At 38.3% G+C, this 19,494-nt stretch overlaps 1 protein-coding gene across 3 annotated transcripts in view; it reads right to left on the reverse strand.

Annotated features, from left to right (window-relative positions):
- Positions 1-19,494, reverse strand: part of LOC309511143 (5-hydroxytryptamine receptor 3A-like) — a 52,216-nt gene that overhangs the window by 7,880 nt on the left and 24,842 nt on the right. For 2 of the 3 annotated variants that reach the window (XM_082186237.1, XM_082186238.1), the window contains 5 exons: positions 15,065-15,270; positions 14,931-14,975; positions 14,674-14,783; positions 1,195-1,367; positions 909-1,087 (listed from right to left, as the gene is read on the reverse strand). In XM_082186237.1, coding sequence (XP_082042363.1) covers positions 909-1,087; positions 1,195-1,367; positions 14,674-14,783; positions 14,931-14,975; positions 15,065-15,270 — 713 coding nt within the window. Of the gene's footprint in view, positions 1-908; positions 1,088-1,194; positions 1,368-14,673; positions 14,784-14,930; positions 14,976-15,064; positions 15,310-19,494 lie in introns of all 3 variants that reach the window. The other variant, XM_082186236.1, reaches the window with a different exon arrangement.

Consider the following 19,494-nt stretch of genomic DNA (forward strand, 5'->3'; position numbering starts at 1 on the left):
TGTCCCTATTCTCTTAATGAGTAATGTCTGTGTTTTGGGCGTAACGTGAAATAAACCAATCAGTCTCATCTCCCATTCCCTTTAAAAGCCAGTTGCGCTCGTGCCATGGCATATTCGCTATTTACATGACGGAATTTGACGGTGGAAAAACTGAACACTTCTCTAGTGAGGAAACGGATCTTTTCGCGTGGGCGCCAGAATACACCTCGTTTTCAGACCGCCGTCATGGGCGCAAATGCATTTGCTATTTAAACAACGTGGCGCAGGACGTGAAAATAATAACTGCGTCGGGCTGAAACTAGTAAAAGACACTTGCATCGTGCCTGGCACCGCAGTGCGCCGGGTGTATGTTTTCATTGTTGTGATTTGTTTTGCACTTCTCTGCCACTGTGAAAAGTGAATATCCTTAGAATATTTTTTTAGCAATATAAATGCTTTATTCCAAACAAATTTAACTGAATGCTGAAAAATTATTCATGGTCTATTAGTAATAATTTCATTTTGATATACATACACACATCTCCCTTCACATTCACAGCTTCCATGCAACATCTGTTCAACCTCTGGTGTGAGAACCATATTATTAAAGAATATACTCTCTTGAGCAACACCTACATAGAATTTACATGTTGACTTTGAACATTATATTACAGATAAAATAATGTATACTATAATATATTATAGTATGATTTCACAATTTGGTGTATAATTGAAAACAAACAAAAAACAAATAATAAAATGGTTAATTTAGAAGATATTTGATACCACTGCCTTTTTAAGGTTTAAAAATATAATTAAATTCATTACACATATTTTTCACAAACTCATGAACTAGTTGTTTTGTTTTAAAAATTAATTGTATTTACATATTCAATATTGGTTTACATTCCATATCCAGTGCGCTGTACCTTATAGATCAGCTGATGCATTGCACGCCATTCAAGATCATCATCAGTGGATTGATTACTGTTAGTTATATCGGTGAGATCCCACTCTCCCTGGCTCTGAAACTTCTCTTTCGACTTCTTAATAATATGCTTGTCATCAAAAATTGCATTAGACAAGGTATCTATTTCAATCTCCTGATCTGTGAAAACAGACATCAATATTTTATTTTTTTATATTTTAATAGAAGAATAAACCATGTTATCTTGTGTTTGTTTGTCTAAACTGAATCATGTGTTTCAGATGTACCTGAATACACTGTAGACTGAAGTGTTATATTGCAGATTTGGGTGTCGAAGGGAAACCTGTAGAGATCCATCTTGCAGGCCGTGGTCAGAGATAAAACATCAGTTGAGAATGTATAGCCTTCACTGAGCAACAGCACATTTGGAGACTCCTTTGTTCCAAACTCTGTCTTGATGCTGAATAGATAAAATATAAATTAGCACTGATTATTAAAGACATGATTGAAGACAGCAGAAATTCAAATCAAAAGTAACTTGCAGACTACTGATTATCATGTTATGTCAGGGGTGTCTAAGTTTGTCAGGTTTACACGTACATGGTTATTTTGAAAAACTGAGACATTTCCCTTCGTTTGCGCCCTTCGTTTACACGCAAACGGAGGATTCGCCAATGAAACCGATTCTTTCTAAAAACTCCGGCCAGAGTGGAGATTTTGAAAATCTTCGTTTGCACGTTTGCATGTAAACTGAGAAAAACTGAGTTTTAGGCAGCGCCGTCACAGAATGTGACTATTTTCGGGATTCTGATTGGCTAAGGTGGGCTTGAGCTTCTCGTTACACTGCCACCTACAGGTTTGGCATGCTCTTGACAGCATATACACAGGTTTGTGTGCACAATGTTATTTTTGAAAACGAAGAGGGGTGAAATGTCCGTTTATGAAAATAGCCATCCACGTGTAAACGTAGCCTAATCCTGCTCCTGGAGGGCCACTGTCCTGCAGAGTTTAACTACAGCCCTGATTAAACACAAATGAACCAGCTGATCAAGAGCTGGATCTCATTTCAAAAGCACACTCCACAGGCCGCATTTGTCAACCAGATAATATTAATATTTTGTTGATAGTACCAGTTTACAACAATTATTAGTTAACAATAAGTTGTCAACACTTCGGAAAAAAATGAAAAATAAAATGTTTGGCTCGAGGTCATGGTGCAAAGGACCCTAGATTGAAATTACTTCGAACCATCCCTTTAAGCTAGCGCTATATGCCGTGTGTCGGAAGCTAGTTATTTTAGTCGATAAAGTTTTAAAAACTGATATTTTTCTTACACAAACGCATTGCTTCACTTTAGAAGGCCCTTATGTCTTCCTCGCTGCCTGCTGTGAGTGTGTTTGCTCTGTGCTGTAAGCTCCGTCTTAGCCTCGTATTTTCCTTGTTTTGAACCATCATCTACTACAATTTCTAGTTGTTTATACTACTACTAAATACAGCTTACCCAACCCTGACATCGCTAGCTTCCGTTACTACTAGCACAGCACGCTAGTAATTCGCTAGCCTGTAAACGCGCGCCACCCGTGTGACCTCAGCTATTTTTATTTATTTATTTTATCTCGCGCGCTCGCGCCTTTGAGTTCATAAAAGCTCAGGTGAGTAAGAAACACTCAACAAACACGGTGAGTAATGTCTTGTCCTGTTATTATCATGCGTCGCGTCTGAATACGTTGTTGTTTTTGGAGCTCTATCGATTTGATTTATAATTCTTGATTTTTCTCGCTGCCTGCTGTGAGTGTGTCTGCTTCGGTGCTGTAAGCTCCGTCTTAGCCTCGTATTTCCTTGTTTTGAACCATCATTTACTACAATTTCTAGTTGTTTATATTACTACGAAATACAGCTTACCCAACCCTGACATCGCTAGCTTACGTTACTACTAGCACAACACGCTAGTAATTCGCTAGCCTGTAAACACGCCACCCGTGTGCGCTCAGCTATTTTTATTTATTTATTTTCTCTCGCGCGCTCGCGCCTTTGAGTTCAGAAAAGCTCAGGTGAGTAAGAAACACTCAACAAACACGGTGAGTAATGTCTTGTCCTGTTATTATCATGCGTTGCGTCTGAATGCGTTGTTGTTTTTGGAGCTCTATCGATTTGATTTATAATTCTTGATTTTTCTCTTTAAACTCGCTTACAACGAACATTTTCTACTTTTCCTCACTGAGAAGCACTAATGTTACTGCTCAAACCTCATTGTTACAACGCGGACTGTTGAGCAGACGCGTCTCAAGCCTATTAGTGATCCAACGCTGCATACTCTTAAAGGTTACGTCCGTGGATCACGGCTGAACGCGTCTTCTCCACACTCACTTATAAACAAACATTTTTTTTTCGCCTATCGTGCGTCTACTCTACACCCCTACCACTAAAAAACCTAAAAAACCTCATAGTTACAACGCGGACTGTTGAGCAGACGCGTCTCAAGCCTATTAGTGATCCAACGCTGCATACTCTTAAAGGTTACGTCCATGGATCACGGCTGAACGCGTCTTCTCCACACTCACTTACAAACAAACTTATAATATAAATTAGTATTAATATTGATAGCATCACTGGTAGCTTCGTTGCTAACTCACTGTCCATCTGTTAAAATGGCGAATATATCAGATGTAAGTAGTCTACCGCTTGGTGCAGGTGAGGACACATTTGAGCTTCACGCACTGCAGTCTGAGCTGGAAGCTGTTGAGAAACAGATCCACAACCTTTTATTGAGACAGGCCGAGCTGAGAGACCGGTGTTTGGCTCTTGAAACATCACGCGCCGATGCACACAAATCAGTGTTTAACGTTACTAACCCGCTGACTCCGACCGCGTCTACTCCGTGCGTTCCTCAGCATCGGTCGAAATCAGCCATGGTCTCGTTCACTCCGGCTCCAACACGCCACCACGAAGCCTGGGTGGTTCCGCAGCGGAAGACGCGAGTCAGGTTTAGACCAAGACTTTCTCCGACCCTCCCGGTTTTCGAGTTATCCACACAAAACCGCTTCTCCCCTCTACGCGAAACAGAACGCGATGCTGTGATCATCGGCGATTCCATCGTTCGGCATGTACACGCTACGTTAGGTAAAAGTAAGGTGCAAAGTCACTGCTTTCCTGGTGCTCGTGTTTCTGAAATCGCTGCTCGAGTTCCCGAGATCCTGAACGGTGACGAGCGCGTCGGAACTGTGGTCCTGCACGCGGGAGTGAACGACATCAGGCTGCGCCAGACGGAGATTCTGAAGAAAGACTTCAGGAATCTAATCGATACGGTACGCAGCACATCGCCTGAAACAACGATCATTGTGTCAGGACCGCTTCCCACGTACCGACTAGGGCATGAAAAGTTCAGCAGATTATTTGCGCTAAATGAATGGTTAATGTCATGGTGCAATGAGCAGAAACTGCTCTTTGTAAATAATTGGAATCTGTTTTGGGAGCGTCCTAGGCTTTTCCGTGCTGATGGCTTACACCCAAGCAGATTCGGAGCGGATCTTCTGTCAGATAACATCTCCAAAATGTTAAATACCCTTTGACTAGTAACCAAAAGTCCAAATCATAGTCTCTGCTGCACCAATTCAACTGATATAAATACTAGTGTAGAACATTGCATAGAAACCGTGTCTATTCCTCGTTTAGTGAGATCAAATAATAAATCTAATGCAGGATCTAGGAAAAATCTAATTGTTATTAAAACAGAAAATGTTGCTATTAGTAAACAAAAACTATTTCTAAAGCTAGGTCTTCTAAACATTAGATCACTCACACCTAAGGCAGTTATTGTAAATGAAATAGTCACAGATAATAGCTTCGATATACTTTGCCTTACTGAAACCTGGCTTAAACCAAATGATTATTTCGGTATTAATGAGTCTACTCCTCCTGGATACTGTTAAAAGCATGAGCCCCGTCTGATTGGTCGTGGCGGAGGTGTTGCAACCATTTATAAAGATATTCTAAATGTTACCCAGAAAACAGGTTATAAGTTTATTTCATTTGAAGTACTTGTACTAAATGTTACGCTCTTAGATGTTAGAAAAACATCCCTATTATCTCTAGCCTTGGCTACCGTATATAGACCGCCAGGGCCTTACGCTGATTTCCTAAAAGAGTTTGCAGATTTTCTCTCAGACCTATTAGTCAATGTCGATAAAGCACTAATTGTTGGAGATTTTAACATACACGTAGATAATCCAAATGATGCGTTAGGAGCTGCGTTTACAGATTTATTAAATTCATTTGGGGTCAAGCAAAACGTCACCGGACCAACACATCGTCTTAATCATACACTCGATTTAATTATATCACATGGAACCGATCCAACCGATATAGATATCATTCCACAAAGTGATGAAGTCACTGATCACTACATGGTAACTTGCATATTACGTACTGCTGTAATATGTCATGCGGCGTCGCGTTATCAACCAGGCAGAACAATCCTCCCATCCACCATAGATAATTTCTCAAATTGCTTATCTAATCTGTCTCAGCTGCTGCCTGAACCCAAACAAACAGATGAACTAGAAGAACTAACTAGCACTATGAGCACCATTCTCTCTAGAACATTGGATGTGGTTGCACCTATTAAATTAAAAAAGGTCAGAGAGAAAAATAAAGCACCATGGAATAACAATACTACGCATGTTTTAAAGAGAGAAACGCGTATTTTAGAGCGTAAATGGAAACAAACTAATTTAGAGGTCTTTAGAATCGCGTGGAAAGACAGTATGTCACGTTATAAAAAGGCCCTAAAAGCGGCCAGGGCTGAGCACCTCCGCAAACTAATAGAAAACAACCAAAACAATCCAAGTTTTTTATTTAACACCGTGGCTAGACTAACAAATAAACAGACGTCACCCGAACAAAATATCCCGTTACAGTTCAGTAGTAATGATTTCATGAACTTCTTCACTGAGAAAATAGAAAGCATCAGAACCACAATTGTAAACGTTCAATCTTCAATCGCGCCTTATAATTCAGCTTCAATTATCACCCCGAAAGAACAATTACAGTGCTTTACAACTATAGAACAAAAAGAGTTAAATAAACGTATCACTTCATCTAAAACAACAACATGTTTATTAGATCCTATACCAACTAAACTACTGAAAGAAGTGTTACCTGTCGTGGAAGATCCTCTCCTCAATATTATTAACTCGTCTTTATCTTTAGGTCGTGTTCCAAGAACATTTAAACTGGCAGTTATAAAACCTCTCATTAAGAAACCACAATTAGATCATAATAATCTAGCAAATTATAGACCCATTTCAAATCTTCCATTTATGTCTAAAATATTAGAAAAAGTGGTGTCCGCTCAACTGGGCTCTTTCTTGCAACAAAATGAGATCTATGAAAAGTTTCAGTCTGGATTCAGACCGCATCATAGCACTGAAACTGCGCTCGTTAAAATCACAAATGATTTACTTTTAGCTTCTGACCAAGGCTGTATCTCAATACTAGTTTTACTTGATCTTAGTGCTGCGTTCGATACTATAGATCATACATTACTCTTAGATCGACTACAAAATTATACTGGTGTTCAAGGACAAGCACTAAGCTGGTTCAAATCATACCTATCTGACCGCTACCATTTTGTCTATTTAAATGGAGAAAAATCGATCATAACTCCAGTAAACTATGGAGTGCCGCAGGGATCTGTATTAGGCCCTCTGTTATTTTCAATATATATGATGCCACTTGGAAATATTATAAGGAAACATGGAATTAGTTTCCATTGTTATGCTGATGACACTCAAATATATATTTCATCACGGCCGGATGAAAACGCAAAATTTTCCAAATTGACAGAGTGTGTTAAAGATATAAAAGATTGGATGACCCGTAATTTTCTTTTATTAAATCCAGACAAGACAGAGGTAATACTTATCGGTTCAAAAAACCGCCCACAAAACCTCGCACAATACAACTTTAACATCATAGGATGTCCTGTTACTTTATCCTCTACAGTAAAAGACCTGGGTGTTATACTCGATTGCAACCTGTCTTTTGAAAATCATATTTCATATGTTACAAAAACAGCATTTTTCCACCTTAGAAACATTGCTAAGCTACGTAATATGCTATCAGTTTCTGATGCAGAAAAGTTAGTTCATGCATTCATGACCTCGAGACTGGATTACTGTAATGCTTTACTAGCTGGTTGTCCTGCATCCTCAATAAACAAGCTACAGTTAGTCCAAAATGCCGCCGCTAGAGTTCTTACTAGATCAAGAAAATATGATCATATAACACCGATTTTATCATCACTGCATTGGTTACCTATAAAGTTCCGTATTAATTATAAGGTATTGCTACTGACTTATAAAGCCCTAAACGGCTTAGCTCCAGTCTATTTAACGGATCTTTTATCACCCTATAATCCATCGCGCTCTTTAAGATCACTAAATTCAAGGCTTTTGGTCATACCTAGGATATCCAGAACCACCAAAGGAGGGAGAGCATTCTCACATTTGGCTCCAAAACTCTGGAATAGTCTTCCTGATACTGTTCGTTGCTCAGACTCGCTCTCCCAGTTTAAAACTAGATTAAAGTCGCATCTCTTCAGCCAGGCATTCATATAATCCTACAGTTCAAACTACAATCCGGCCTCTAGCTCATAAATGCCAGAGGAGAACTGGCCCCCGACTGAGCCTGGGTTCTCCCAAGGTTTTTTTTTCTCCATTAGGTCACCTGATGGAGTTTTAGGACACCATTAGGTCACTTGATGAAGTTTTTCGGTTCCTTGCCACTGTTGCCTTTGGCTTGCTCAGTTGGGGATATTTTGGGGATATTTAATTTAATTTTATCAATCAATAAATTCCTCTTGAAACAAACTTTGTTGTATTATTTTAATTTAATACTGTGAAGCTGCTTTGATACAATCTGTATTGTGAAAAGCGCTATACAAATAAACTTGACTTGACTTGACTTGACTTATTAACCCCCAGAGAGCCGTGTGGAGCACTTTAATCATGAATAGATGCACTTTAATGGATTTCCAAAGACAGACACCCATTCACTCTCATTATCAAACTTGGAAGAGTCAGGACGTTTTTTTTTTTCATATATAACTCTGACTGTATTCGTCTGAAAGAAGAATGTGATACACCTAGGATGGCTTCCGGGTGAATAAATCATGGGCTAATTTTCATTTTTGGGTGAACTATCCCTTTAAGAGCCATATAATATGTTGTTTATTTAGATAAATCTACATCAGTGCGGTTTGACCTGTAATGTCTGTACTGTATGTAGTAATGCAGTTAGACAGACTCAGAGGTGGGTAATCCAGGGGTCAAAGAGTAAAAGTCCTGCCATATGTTTATTCCACCCATGAACTCAGTCAGCTGATTTCACTAATTAGTTCTGTCTCCTGAATGTGCCCTCGCGTTACAATATTGCGCTTGCGACATTTGCCATTAAAATATGACATAGAAACCTGCGGGTATGTATAAAATTATGCGCAAAACATGCAATCCCATGCTGAGACAAGGCGGGTGTGTCGAACTCGCTGTCGGAGAGATGAGAGAATGAGAACGCAGCTGGTATCGGTGTATATACAGAAAATGAGTATTGGAACAGATATTGAGTATTGTCAGATATTTCAGTATCAAAATACAGATATTTTGACAACACTACTACGTAGTTTGTTGATTCTCCAAATTTTCAGCCCATTAACCCTCTGGGGTCTAAGGTGTTTTTGGGGTCCTTGAGATGTTCTGACATGCCCTTACATTTGTGCTTTTTTCAGTTGCTTATAAACATATTAATGGCAAAGGTGTAATTTCACTCTATTTAGCACAAACAGGGCTACCATAATATGTGAGCAACATGTTTGTATTTTTGAGAGAATAATGTTTATGCATGGTTATTGAAAAAACTAAAAACGTCTCGGTTACGTATGGTAACCCTCGTTCCCTGAGTCCAGGGAACGGAGACGCCTCGTCAGGGGAGCTGATGATGTGGGCGTTTCACAGGTTTGCATGGATCGCCATTATGGCAAGCCGTTTTAGCTTAAATTGTACCCAGCGTTACTCGTCGTAATTGCATTTTTACTAGTAAGAATTCAATTAGAGAGCTCTACAATTCAATTCTTACTAGTAGCAATTACAATTAGAGAGCTCTCTAATTCAATTATTACTAGTAAGAATTACATTTACAGAGCTCTCTAATTCAGTTCTTACTAGTAACAATTACATTTACAGAGCTCTCTAATTCAGTTCTTACTAGTAACAATTACAATTAGAGAGCTCTACAAATTTTTTTACTAGTCATATGTCTCCATTGACTTCCATTCATTTTTAATTACGGAGCTCTACAATTGAATTGTTACTAGTAAGAATTACAATTAGAGAGCTCTACAATTGAATTGGTACTAGTAAGAATTACAATTAGAGAGCTCTCTAATTCAATTATTACTAGTAACAATTACAATTAGAGAGCTCTCTAATTAAATTCTTACTAGTAATTTAAAAGAAGAGAATTCAAGCTTCATGCCTGTGTGTCTGTATGCCTGTTTGACTGAGTATTCGCTGAGTTACAGTTCATTTTCGGACGTGTTTCAGAATGGACTACACTGACAGAGAGAAAGCAGAACTCGCATCATGTTTATTTTTCTTTATTTGGCAAAAAGCACAACACTTTGTTTTTATTGTGAGTATACACAAAAAAAAATGCACACTTAACCCTTTAGGCGCCAGAGGTTTTTTCCTAAACCGTTTGATTTTGACATCTTAATTTCAAAAGGCTATATCTTAAAAGCGATAAAAGATAGAGACTTTCTGTAAATTAGAGAAATATTAAGGATGACCCAAAGTTTATGTAGGGATTACATTGTCCCATCTAATTTGCATATTATGATGTCATATGGTGGCGGCCATCATGGATTATAGAATTTTCATGAAAAGTCACATGTTTAAATGATAAAATGCAACACTTCTTTACCCCCAAAATGCCCCTCACCTTCTGTATGCTATATTACACAATACTGAATGCTCAGGTAAATAGTAAGTAGTAAACAAACTGTGTAAATCATTACTAATAAATGGTAGAAACAAACCGAATGCATGTAGCGGTTGGCCTTTTGCTGTAGAGATTTTCCATTTACTACATACAGTAGGCACTCTCATTCCATGTATGGGGCACATATATATTATTCATATGACACACAAGACTATGCATAATAGCCCCTCTGCCTCGTGTCACACCGCCCCGTGTCACACACCAGCACCGCGGGCGCGGGCGCGGCCAGATCTGCCTCGCGTGCGCGCCGAGTGTGCACAGCTCGGACCACTGTCATTGTCATTGCGACTCCCCACCCTGCCTCCACGTTACCCCCTAACTGTCCTATGAATACTTCGACCTCGTCTAACATACCCAGTGACATTAGACAAAGCCTCCACCACAATACTGTCGCCACGATTGCGGAGAGGCACACGGTCAGAAGACAAAGCTGGCTAGCGCGGTAAAAATCTGTAAAAATCTCCCGCCTCGCTCCCCACAACACTAACACGCCTGCTAACTTCGCGATGAACACTCCGACCCCGGGAAACATTGTTCCCACCACTGACATTGGGCAAAGGTTTCACCGTTTGTGCTTGGTGTTGGGCTACTTTCACTTTCAGAATCACCGTCATCATCAGAGTCCGCGAATAGAAGACACAACACTTCATCAGCTTTATTGATACCATTAAATAATAATAATAATAATAATAATAATAATAATCTAATGCAAATACTCGCTGACGTTGACAACATTGCTCTGATAAAATGGCTCACTCGCACACTAGCTCCGCTTTTGTTCGCACTGATTCAATGCGCTCTAGCTCGAAGATTTTGTATAGAAGCATGACTTTTTTTTTTGTCTGGGATGAAGTATGACATGTCTGCAATCTAGTGGAGGGGAGGTCGAACGAAATTTGACACCCTATTTGACAAAATCGGCCGATTTATTCAGTGCCGCATCTTGTCGAGTAAACTCGACCGTGTCGCCTAGAGGGTTAACAGGATCGATTGATGTATGAAATTTTTTTGTAAGATCAAAGTCAACAGAGTATTTTGAGTCTCTCTTGCACTGAAAAGAAAAAAAGCGAGCCTATCGCGCCGGCGTGATAGCCGGCCTCAGGGGGTTAATCACTCTGAGCTCCTTGCCTCCTTTACTTATGATCAGCTCTTCAAAACCTGCGGCTGCGGTGGCTTTTTTTAGTCCAAATATCAGGGGTTTTATTGGTCCGTTTACGATCGGATATTTTTATTGGCTACCGAAATGCTGGTCAAAGATTTGAATATCAATTCAAATTGTACTCAGTAACGAAATGTGATTTTACAAGTAGCAAAGGTTAATATGTTCTTGAGTACAAGTAAAATTACAGATTTAAAAATATCCCGAAAAAGCTACTTAATTACAGTAACGTGAGTAGTTGTAATTCGTTACTTCCACCCCTGCAAAACACACCCTTTTACCTCATTCACTATTCCCTACATTACAATTTCATAGTTAATTGAGACACTGATGAACACCTGCTGTTAACAAGCAGAATCACTGAAGGAAAGAGGAACAAGAAGAGCAGAAATCAACTGAATATTAAAAACATTAAATCTTAGCAAAATATATCTTAACAGAGGAGGATTAAACAACTCCACAAACAGCATTACCAGCTTCACTTATTACTAACCAGACTGACTTTATTTCTGTCAGACGTCTACAGAAGATCTTATTAAAAGGTGAAAGAGGTTTATATGGAATTTTATTTTCATTTGATATTACCATGATGGTGATTAGTGTTTGCTTTAGTTGGGCTCTTGGCCCTTGACTTTTGAACATTAGTTTGTCTTTGGCTGTGATAGCTGTATTTAAAATACATTTACTATTTTAAAAAAACTGAAAGAAAACAGATGACAATGGCTATTTATTAATGATTACAATGGTCTTTTATTGTCTAATGTACAGTATTTACGTGAGTAATGTTTTGTATTTAAAAAAATAAAATAAAATCAATCTGGTTAGAAATAAGTGAAACTAGTAATGCTATTTTTTTTTTTTTTTTTTTTTGAGTTGTTTAATCCTCCTCTGCTGAGATCTTCACAGATTTAATGTCTTCTGTGGCTGAAGTCAGAGAGCCCTGCGCGGGACTGTTTTCTTCATCCCGCTCCCGCCCGCGCCCGCCGAATTTCTGACCATTACCGCCCACTCCCGCAACCTATGTGTTACACTCCCGCCCGCTCCCGCAATATGTATGTCCACTCCCGCCCGCACCCGCAAAACTCTGAGAATTTATTCCCGCACAATAATAGAGATGCATTGATTTTGGGTCTTCTCCCGTCCCGCAGGAAAAAAACATGTATTTGTATTGCTATTATTAAAGAGATTCATGGGGTTGTTTGTTTCGTTTCCCTGGCCGGCATGTATTCTGGACACATACACACAGGACAATGGAGGAAATCGAGTGTATGCTGTTTTTGGATGGTTTTGTTTTTGTTTTTGCTGTTTTTTATTCAGGATACTCTGTCTGGCGCGTGCAATGATGACGCACTGAATAGTGATGATTCTCTCTGATCAGCAGTCTGCCGTGTTTTCACGTCACATTTTAGTATCGCCTGATTCGCCTCAGCTCACTTAGAACCTCGCCGGAGGTGGTACGAAAAAAAGTACCTGGAAGCAGATACAGTTACAACTTTTACACAGTGGAAAACCAAACAAAGGCGAGTCGAGTCGAGGCGAGCTGGTACTGTGTAGTGGAAAGCGCCATTATTGACATCTCCATCATGTCGCTAGGCTACCTCCCGATCCCGCAGTGTTTTTTTTAGCCGCCCATTCCTGCCCGCAGCAAAGTTCAAACCGCCCGCTCCCGCGAGATTTGCGTTGGGTCCCGCGGGACCCGGCGGGACTCAATCCCAATGCAGCCCTCTAAGATGTAGTTCTTGTGTTTTGCTTTTTATCTTCTTGTTGTTCCTCTGTCCTTCAGTGATTCTGCTTTTTAACATCAGGTGTTCATCACTAATGCTCAATCACCAGTTAATTAATCACTGAATTATATCATTAACTTCAACACTGCTTCAGTGTTACTCCTACACTCTGTACTGTGGACACACAAGTATTCATTTAAAACGGAAGATTTTGCGGTGGGTTTAAAAGGGTTAAATGTGTCATATTTATAAAAAAAAACAGAGTAAAGTGTAATTTAACGGTAATCAACTGTAAATTACTGCATAAAACTGTAGAAAAACAGCAATTTACTGGCAACCACAGATGCCAGTAGATTACCGTAAAATCAAGGAAAAACCGCAATATACTGTAAAATGTAACAGTCAGATTTATTAAACGAAAGAAGTTAATTTCACTGAAATATTAGTAACAGTTGTAGTTCTTGTTTCTCTGTCTTTTCATTCACTCTGTCAAGTGGACTGTTTAGTGAGCTAATGTAGGGAATAGTGAATGAGGGTATAGCATGTGATTTGGAACACAGCCTCTGAGTGTCGACTTTGAGCCCTGTTAATTCACAGTATATTCCTGTAGGCTATTTTCTCCAAAACAACAAATATTACCCAGAATGCATTTTTTTCTACGGTATATTACCGTTTTAATGGAAAATGGTGTGATACTGTCAGAATTTGACCTTTTTTACAGCAAGGGTTAACAGTGAAACAAAGCTTTTAAAGGCACAATATGTAATTTTTTTTGCTTTAAAAATAGCAAAAATCACTATATCTATGTTATATATATTTTTTAGTTGTGTACTTACATTATCCCGACTGTTTCCAACAACTTTCAAACCAGGAGAAATTTTAATTTAATTCGAAGACACGGCACGTTTCTTTATTTCCGTTTTGTCGCAGTCAATGGCGTCATGTCCGCGTTGTCCCTGGTTTCCGCTTGTACTGCCATGGTAACCAGAGCTATGAACCAGAGCCCTCTGATAGTAACCAAGACGACAGACGTGGACCACTGTAGTTCGCAATGTCTATCTGCACGCTGTTGTTATTTCGTTCAAACATTATGGACCATGGCAAGCAGACTTTGGATAAAAAGGAGAACTAAACTGATAATCAATATCAGTGCGGTGTTTTCGAGATGCCGAGAGCTCCCATAGACAGTAACGTTATATAAACGAGAGCTCCACGTCCGAGACTTCAACCGCTCCTACATGTACTTTATTAAACAGGTGAGCACATTTACATAAAACTAATCAATGTTATATAGTTCAACAATGATAAAATGTCAGAATATGATCTGTATGTTATTCTAATGTTGATCTAGCTTACTGCTAGTCTCATACAGACAAACTAACACATAGCCTACATTTCAACACATCAAATGCAGTTTAGTGTGATAGTGTAATGGTAGACCAAGTGAAACAGTGCTGCGTTACCTCTCAAGTTTAATATGTCTAATAAACTGACCTGTGAGTTGTAATTCTGCACTTGCGTGTAGTTCGGTAGAATGAAATGTCCATTCCTTTTATATCCGCGGGACTCGCGTCGCGTGTGGAGCTGATAGCTGTCTCTTAGCAACCCCGAACTGCTTCATATCACAGTCATGATAAAAGCATCGATGTATTCAGTCATCCATAAACATTATTAGATCGGTCGGCTTGACGTTGACGACAAGATCCATAATTCTTAGCAAATGTTGCGTCATCAAACTACGCCTTTGTTATTGTAAATATGTTAGCGACCCCTAGTGGAGAAAAAATTCCATAGTGTACGTTTAAATCCTTCATTTTTTATATGTATACCTTTCCATTATGCCAATGTCTGGAGTCCAAAACATATTTTTGGGGGCTGCAAATGTGTCAATTTGACAAAAATCGTCTGGGTTCCACTTCATCTTCATGTTTGGCCACGCCTGGAAAGTTAAATGAAGTTCAGAATAATTATAAGACAGATAATGTATGCTTGAAAATTAAATAAAACCTCTGATCATGTTACAATATTCTGTAAATTAAGTAAAACTTTGAGAAATAAGAATGCAATAGGTTTTTAAAACACTTACAGTTATCATTTTGACCTGTGTTGAGAGACTCTGGGCTTTTTCATCCTGTAGATAAAAAGATGTGTTGATAGATGATATTACAACTGCTTGACATGATGACTTGAATGAGAAGATAAATCATGCTGGACTCATACCACATTGGTGATGGAGGTCACATATATGTCCACATAAGTGTCTGCAGACGTGTTGCCATAGTCGGAGTTGTACTTGTAGTTGTTCATCAGGGGCCACATTCTTTCATTCTGAGTGGCATTGTCTTCTAAGCCGAGATATTTCCAAAGGTTAATTTTAGCATCACCATATTTTGTTGAATTGCAATCTTCAGCATCTGACACCCGCCCTGTGTGTATGAGACATTCAGAAACACAGAGAATATTACCTGTTATAAGAATAAAGAAAATGTATCCTTCATCATTTCATACTCTTGTCAGATATACACAAACACAGAAAATCAAACATCAACTATTGCTCTTAGGGAGTCATCGAAACTCACATAAATGTTCTTGACATTTACACAAATAAGAAGTGACCGCGCACAGCAAAAAGCCCAGTGTTAAATTAACCCTCCTCAGAGCACAACACAGTAAAAGCCCTGCTGTTAAATTAACACCGCTCTGTGTTTATATGGGTTGTTTATATAATGTTGATATTTTATTGGAAATAATAGGTTTTGTAAAGTTACCATTCTGGTGATCAGTGTTTCCTTTAGTTGGGCAGTTTGACTCTTGGCTTTATTTTGTGTGAGTTTGTGGTCTTTGTAGCAGTTTGTATCAAAATGCATAAATTGTTATAAAGAAAGCCAGAAACAAAGATGAAAAGGTAATATAGTTTTAACCATCATGAAATATAATGATTTATTAATCTCATCACTGACCAAAAAAACATTATTTGTTAATAATAGATTTTTTACCACCAATGATAATTTCTTGCCACAGATCAGACATTCTGAAGTGTAATTTTTAAAATATGTTGTGGGAGAATAATATTATTTTAGACACACACAGACATCAATAATTAGCATGGTGACATGTTTCATGCAGCAATGCATGCTGGGAGCCACCATATAGTTAAACTAATGGCTTCCAGCATGCATTGCAACATGAAGCATGTCACCATTGTTGAGATTCATAAGCTGATTCTAGATCTTAGTGTATGTGTCACTATGTTATCTTTTATCGCAATGTATTTCAAAATTAAAATTCAGAATGTTTTATCTTTGGCAAAAAAAAGTATTGATGGTAAAAATCTATTAATGATAAGTAACCTCTTTTGGTCAGTGATATCATTTGTCAAACTTTTTTTTTTTGATGATGATGAAATTGATATCACCTGATCATCTTTGTTTATGGCTTCCTTTGCAATAAATTATGTGTTTTGGTAAACACTGTTACAAAGATGACAACAACTAACATAAAAAAAAAAAAAAGAGTCAAACCGACCAACTAAAGCAAACACTGATCACCACAACATTTTCATTAAAACATCAACATCTAAAACTCTGTTAATTCTCAAAAAGAACTTCTGTAGATGAATGACAGAAATAAGGTCAAACTGGTTTGTAATAAGAGAGATTTCATGTCTTTTCAGTTGATTTCATCTAAGGCTGTGTCTGGAAGTCAGTTGTAGTTCTTGTGTTTCTCTTTTCTTCAGTGATTCTGCTTGTTATCATCAGGTGTCTTCAATAATCGAACAATCATCACTCAATTAATCACTTTATTATCTCATTAACTCTAAAGGCGGGCATACACTGTGCGATGTCTGTGCGATTTCAGCAAGGAACCTACTCACACTGAACGACTAGATTGCATGCGATGTAAAGCCAAAGCTCAGGATTTATGTGCTCACACTGTACGGTCCGAACGTCGAGCTGCGACTTGACCGCTCACACTATACGTGTGAAATATGCGCGAATCAGCGCGATAAATCCTCGTGCCGGGTTGCGCCTATGGACGATATCATGTATCCTATCCAGAGATATTGTCAAAACAAGCATCAGCTATCAATATCAAGATGATTTAGCATTTCCAATTTATATATTAAATTATAGTATTATTGTATTATTATTATTATTATTATTATTATTAGGGAAGGCTACTTTTATTATTAAAGTGATAGGCTATTATAATTAAATTGCCACGCAACAATTTCATAGCGCATCACTGCATAACCAACGCGCTGTGAGGATAATAAAATATTACATAGAAGCTTACTTCTCCTCATTAAAAATTGTCTAAAACATTTAGGTCGATTACAATGAATTATATACATATAATTAATTATTAACAGTCTATAATATGTCCGAACACTGCAATAATGAATCAATGAAAATTAAAAACAGCTTTATTTAAAAATAAAATAAAAATTACAATAAAAGAGGCAAAGTGTACATCGCAGGTGGCTTGGAAGAAGTGGGTAATGGTTAATCCATTTTGCAACACGAACTGGAGGTAAGCAACAGTAATTTGTAGCTTTGAACTACAGAACTTAAAGATCGCAGTGAGGGAAAAAGCACTGAGTTTAGGGCAATCGGTTCGTAGCTCTGCTTCAACTGTGCGATATAGTCACGAGGAGCGACCAAAATTTCTAACATGCCAGAAATTCATCCGACCATCCGATTGCCGGTCGTGAGAGGTTAATCACCTCTCGTTTCCCCTTGTACACTGCACGAACACTGCACGACAAACGACGCACGACAAAGCTGAAAATTGGCCCGACCCGAAAAAGAGTCGCACGAGTCAGAATTCGGCTCAAAATCGGATGAAAATTGCACAGTGTATGCCCGCCTTAACACTCCTTCAGTGTTACTTTTTTAACACCCTGCTGGTGGTTCCCATATGAACTCCGAGCGGTGTTAATTTATCATTTTAAATGTTTTACTGTTTATCATAGTCAGAAAAGTGTTTTTGGGTGTGCATAAGAAAAACTGGGTGTGCCACATTTATTGTCAGATTAATGTGTAAAAAACCCAGACTCTGCGTATCACTTACTTTACAGAATAGACTGTGCTGACGTGTAAAACTATACACAGCAAAAACTCCAGTGTTAAATTAACACTCCTGGGAGTGTATATGAGTCCACACTCAAGAGTGTAAAGTGTTAAAATATGAGTGTTAAATTAACACTCAAGAGTGTTCAAGTTAATGAGCTAATTAAGTGATTAGTTTAGTGATTATTGAGCATTATTGAAGACACCTGATGTTAACTAGCAGAATCAATGAAGGAGAAAATCACAAATTGTAAGCCACCGTTATGGTGATCATTGTTTGCTTTAGTTGGGCTCTTGACCCTTATATGTTCACTTTAAAGGGGTGGTAAAACACGATTTCACTTTTCTAACTTTAGTTAGTGTGTAATGTTGCTGTTTGAGCATAAACAACATCTGCAAAGTTACAACTTTAAAAGTTTAAAGCAAAGGGAGATTTTTGCTTTTAAATAAATCAATTTCTAAGAACTACAAAAAACGGCCAGTAGGGACTACACAACATTCCTGCGGGCTTGCTGACATCACTAAGCCCAATATTTACAGAAACCTCTCCTCCGATGAAGGATTCGCACAACGGCTAGTCCTGAAAGATGGAGCAGTTCCAACTTTAAAAACAGAAACTGTTTACGGGCCACAACCTATAAGTATGATTTATTTTTCGTCGTTGTGTTTTCCTGTGATAGTTCGTATTGTTAATTGTACGTTGTAGCAAGGAAGTAAACGAAGGACAACGCTGTTTGGCTCCACAAACCAGTTTGTTAAATGCTAACGTTAATTCATACTTATCCGACAAACACATACAAACTTCTGTTTAATATCACCAGCGCAGCGAACTTGAAATGTTTGTGGTTGTTGTCGTTTATGTGATCAGTGTAAATTATTCTTTGATTATAGCTTTTATGTATTGTTTATCTACATGCTTGTTTATCTACAGGCATGCTAAACATGGTTTTGTGTTTGATTTGGCTACTGTTGTAAAGCCAATGTTTAGTGTTCGTATTGAATTAATAGTTCAAGCGACATATATTTAGCTACAATCGTTCTAAATATACAAAAGTAACAGTGTCATATAGCGATCTGCAGTCTTAAAAAACATGCCTTTCTGAAACGTCCTTTAACAGCCGTTCTTGAACAGTTTCTGCTCGATCCTCTCCACTAACATTCTCTGGGTCTGATTCGGGCTCAAACTGGTATGGCAATATTGACGCCGTTGTTTACTGAAGCACAAACTACCGGTAAAGATAAGGGGGCTTCATAGAACGCGGAAATCATCCGACCGTTTTTACAAGGAGGGACAGAGCAGTGTAGAATAATGGTTAAATATGTGAAAAATAATGCGAATTTTTTAAAAACGAAGCATGAACACATGTTACAGTGCACCCAACAAACACAATCAAGCCTTCGAAAAAAGGCGTTTTACCACCCCTTTAAATTTTGCTTGTCTGATGTTATTGATTTATAATGGTCAGATGAACAAAGAAAAAATGTGATCTGATGGTGTTGGTTATGTTTAGACATAATCATGTTGTGATCCGGAAAACGAAACTTATTGAGATAGTTTGGTTTAACTTGTTAATTACA

Source organism: Leuciscus leuciscus, assembly GCF_965113295.1.
Source record: "Leuciscus leuciscus genome assembly, chromosome: 1".
Lineage (NCBI taxonomy): Eukaryota > Metazoa > Chordata > Actinopteri > Cypriniformes > Leuciscidae > Leuciscus > Leuciscus leuciscus.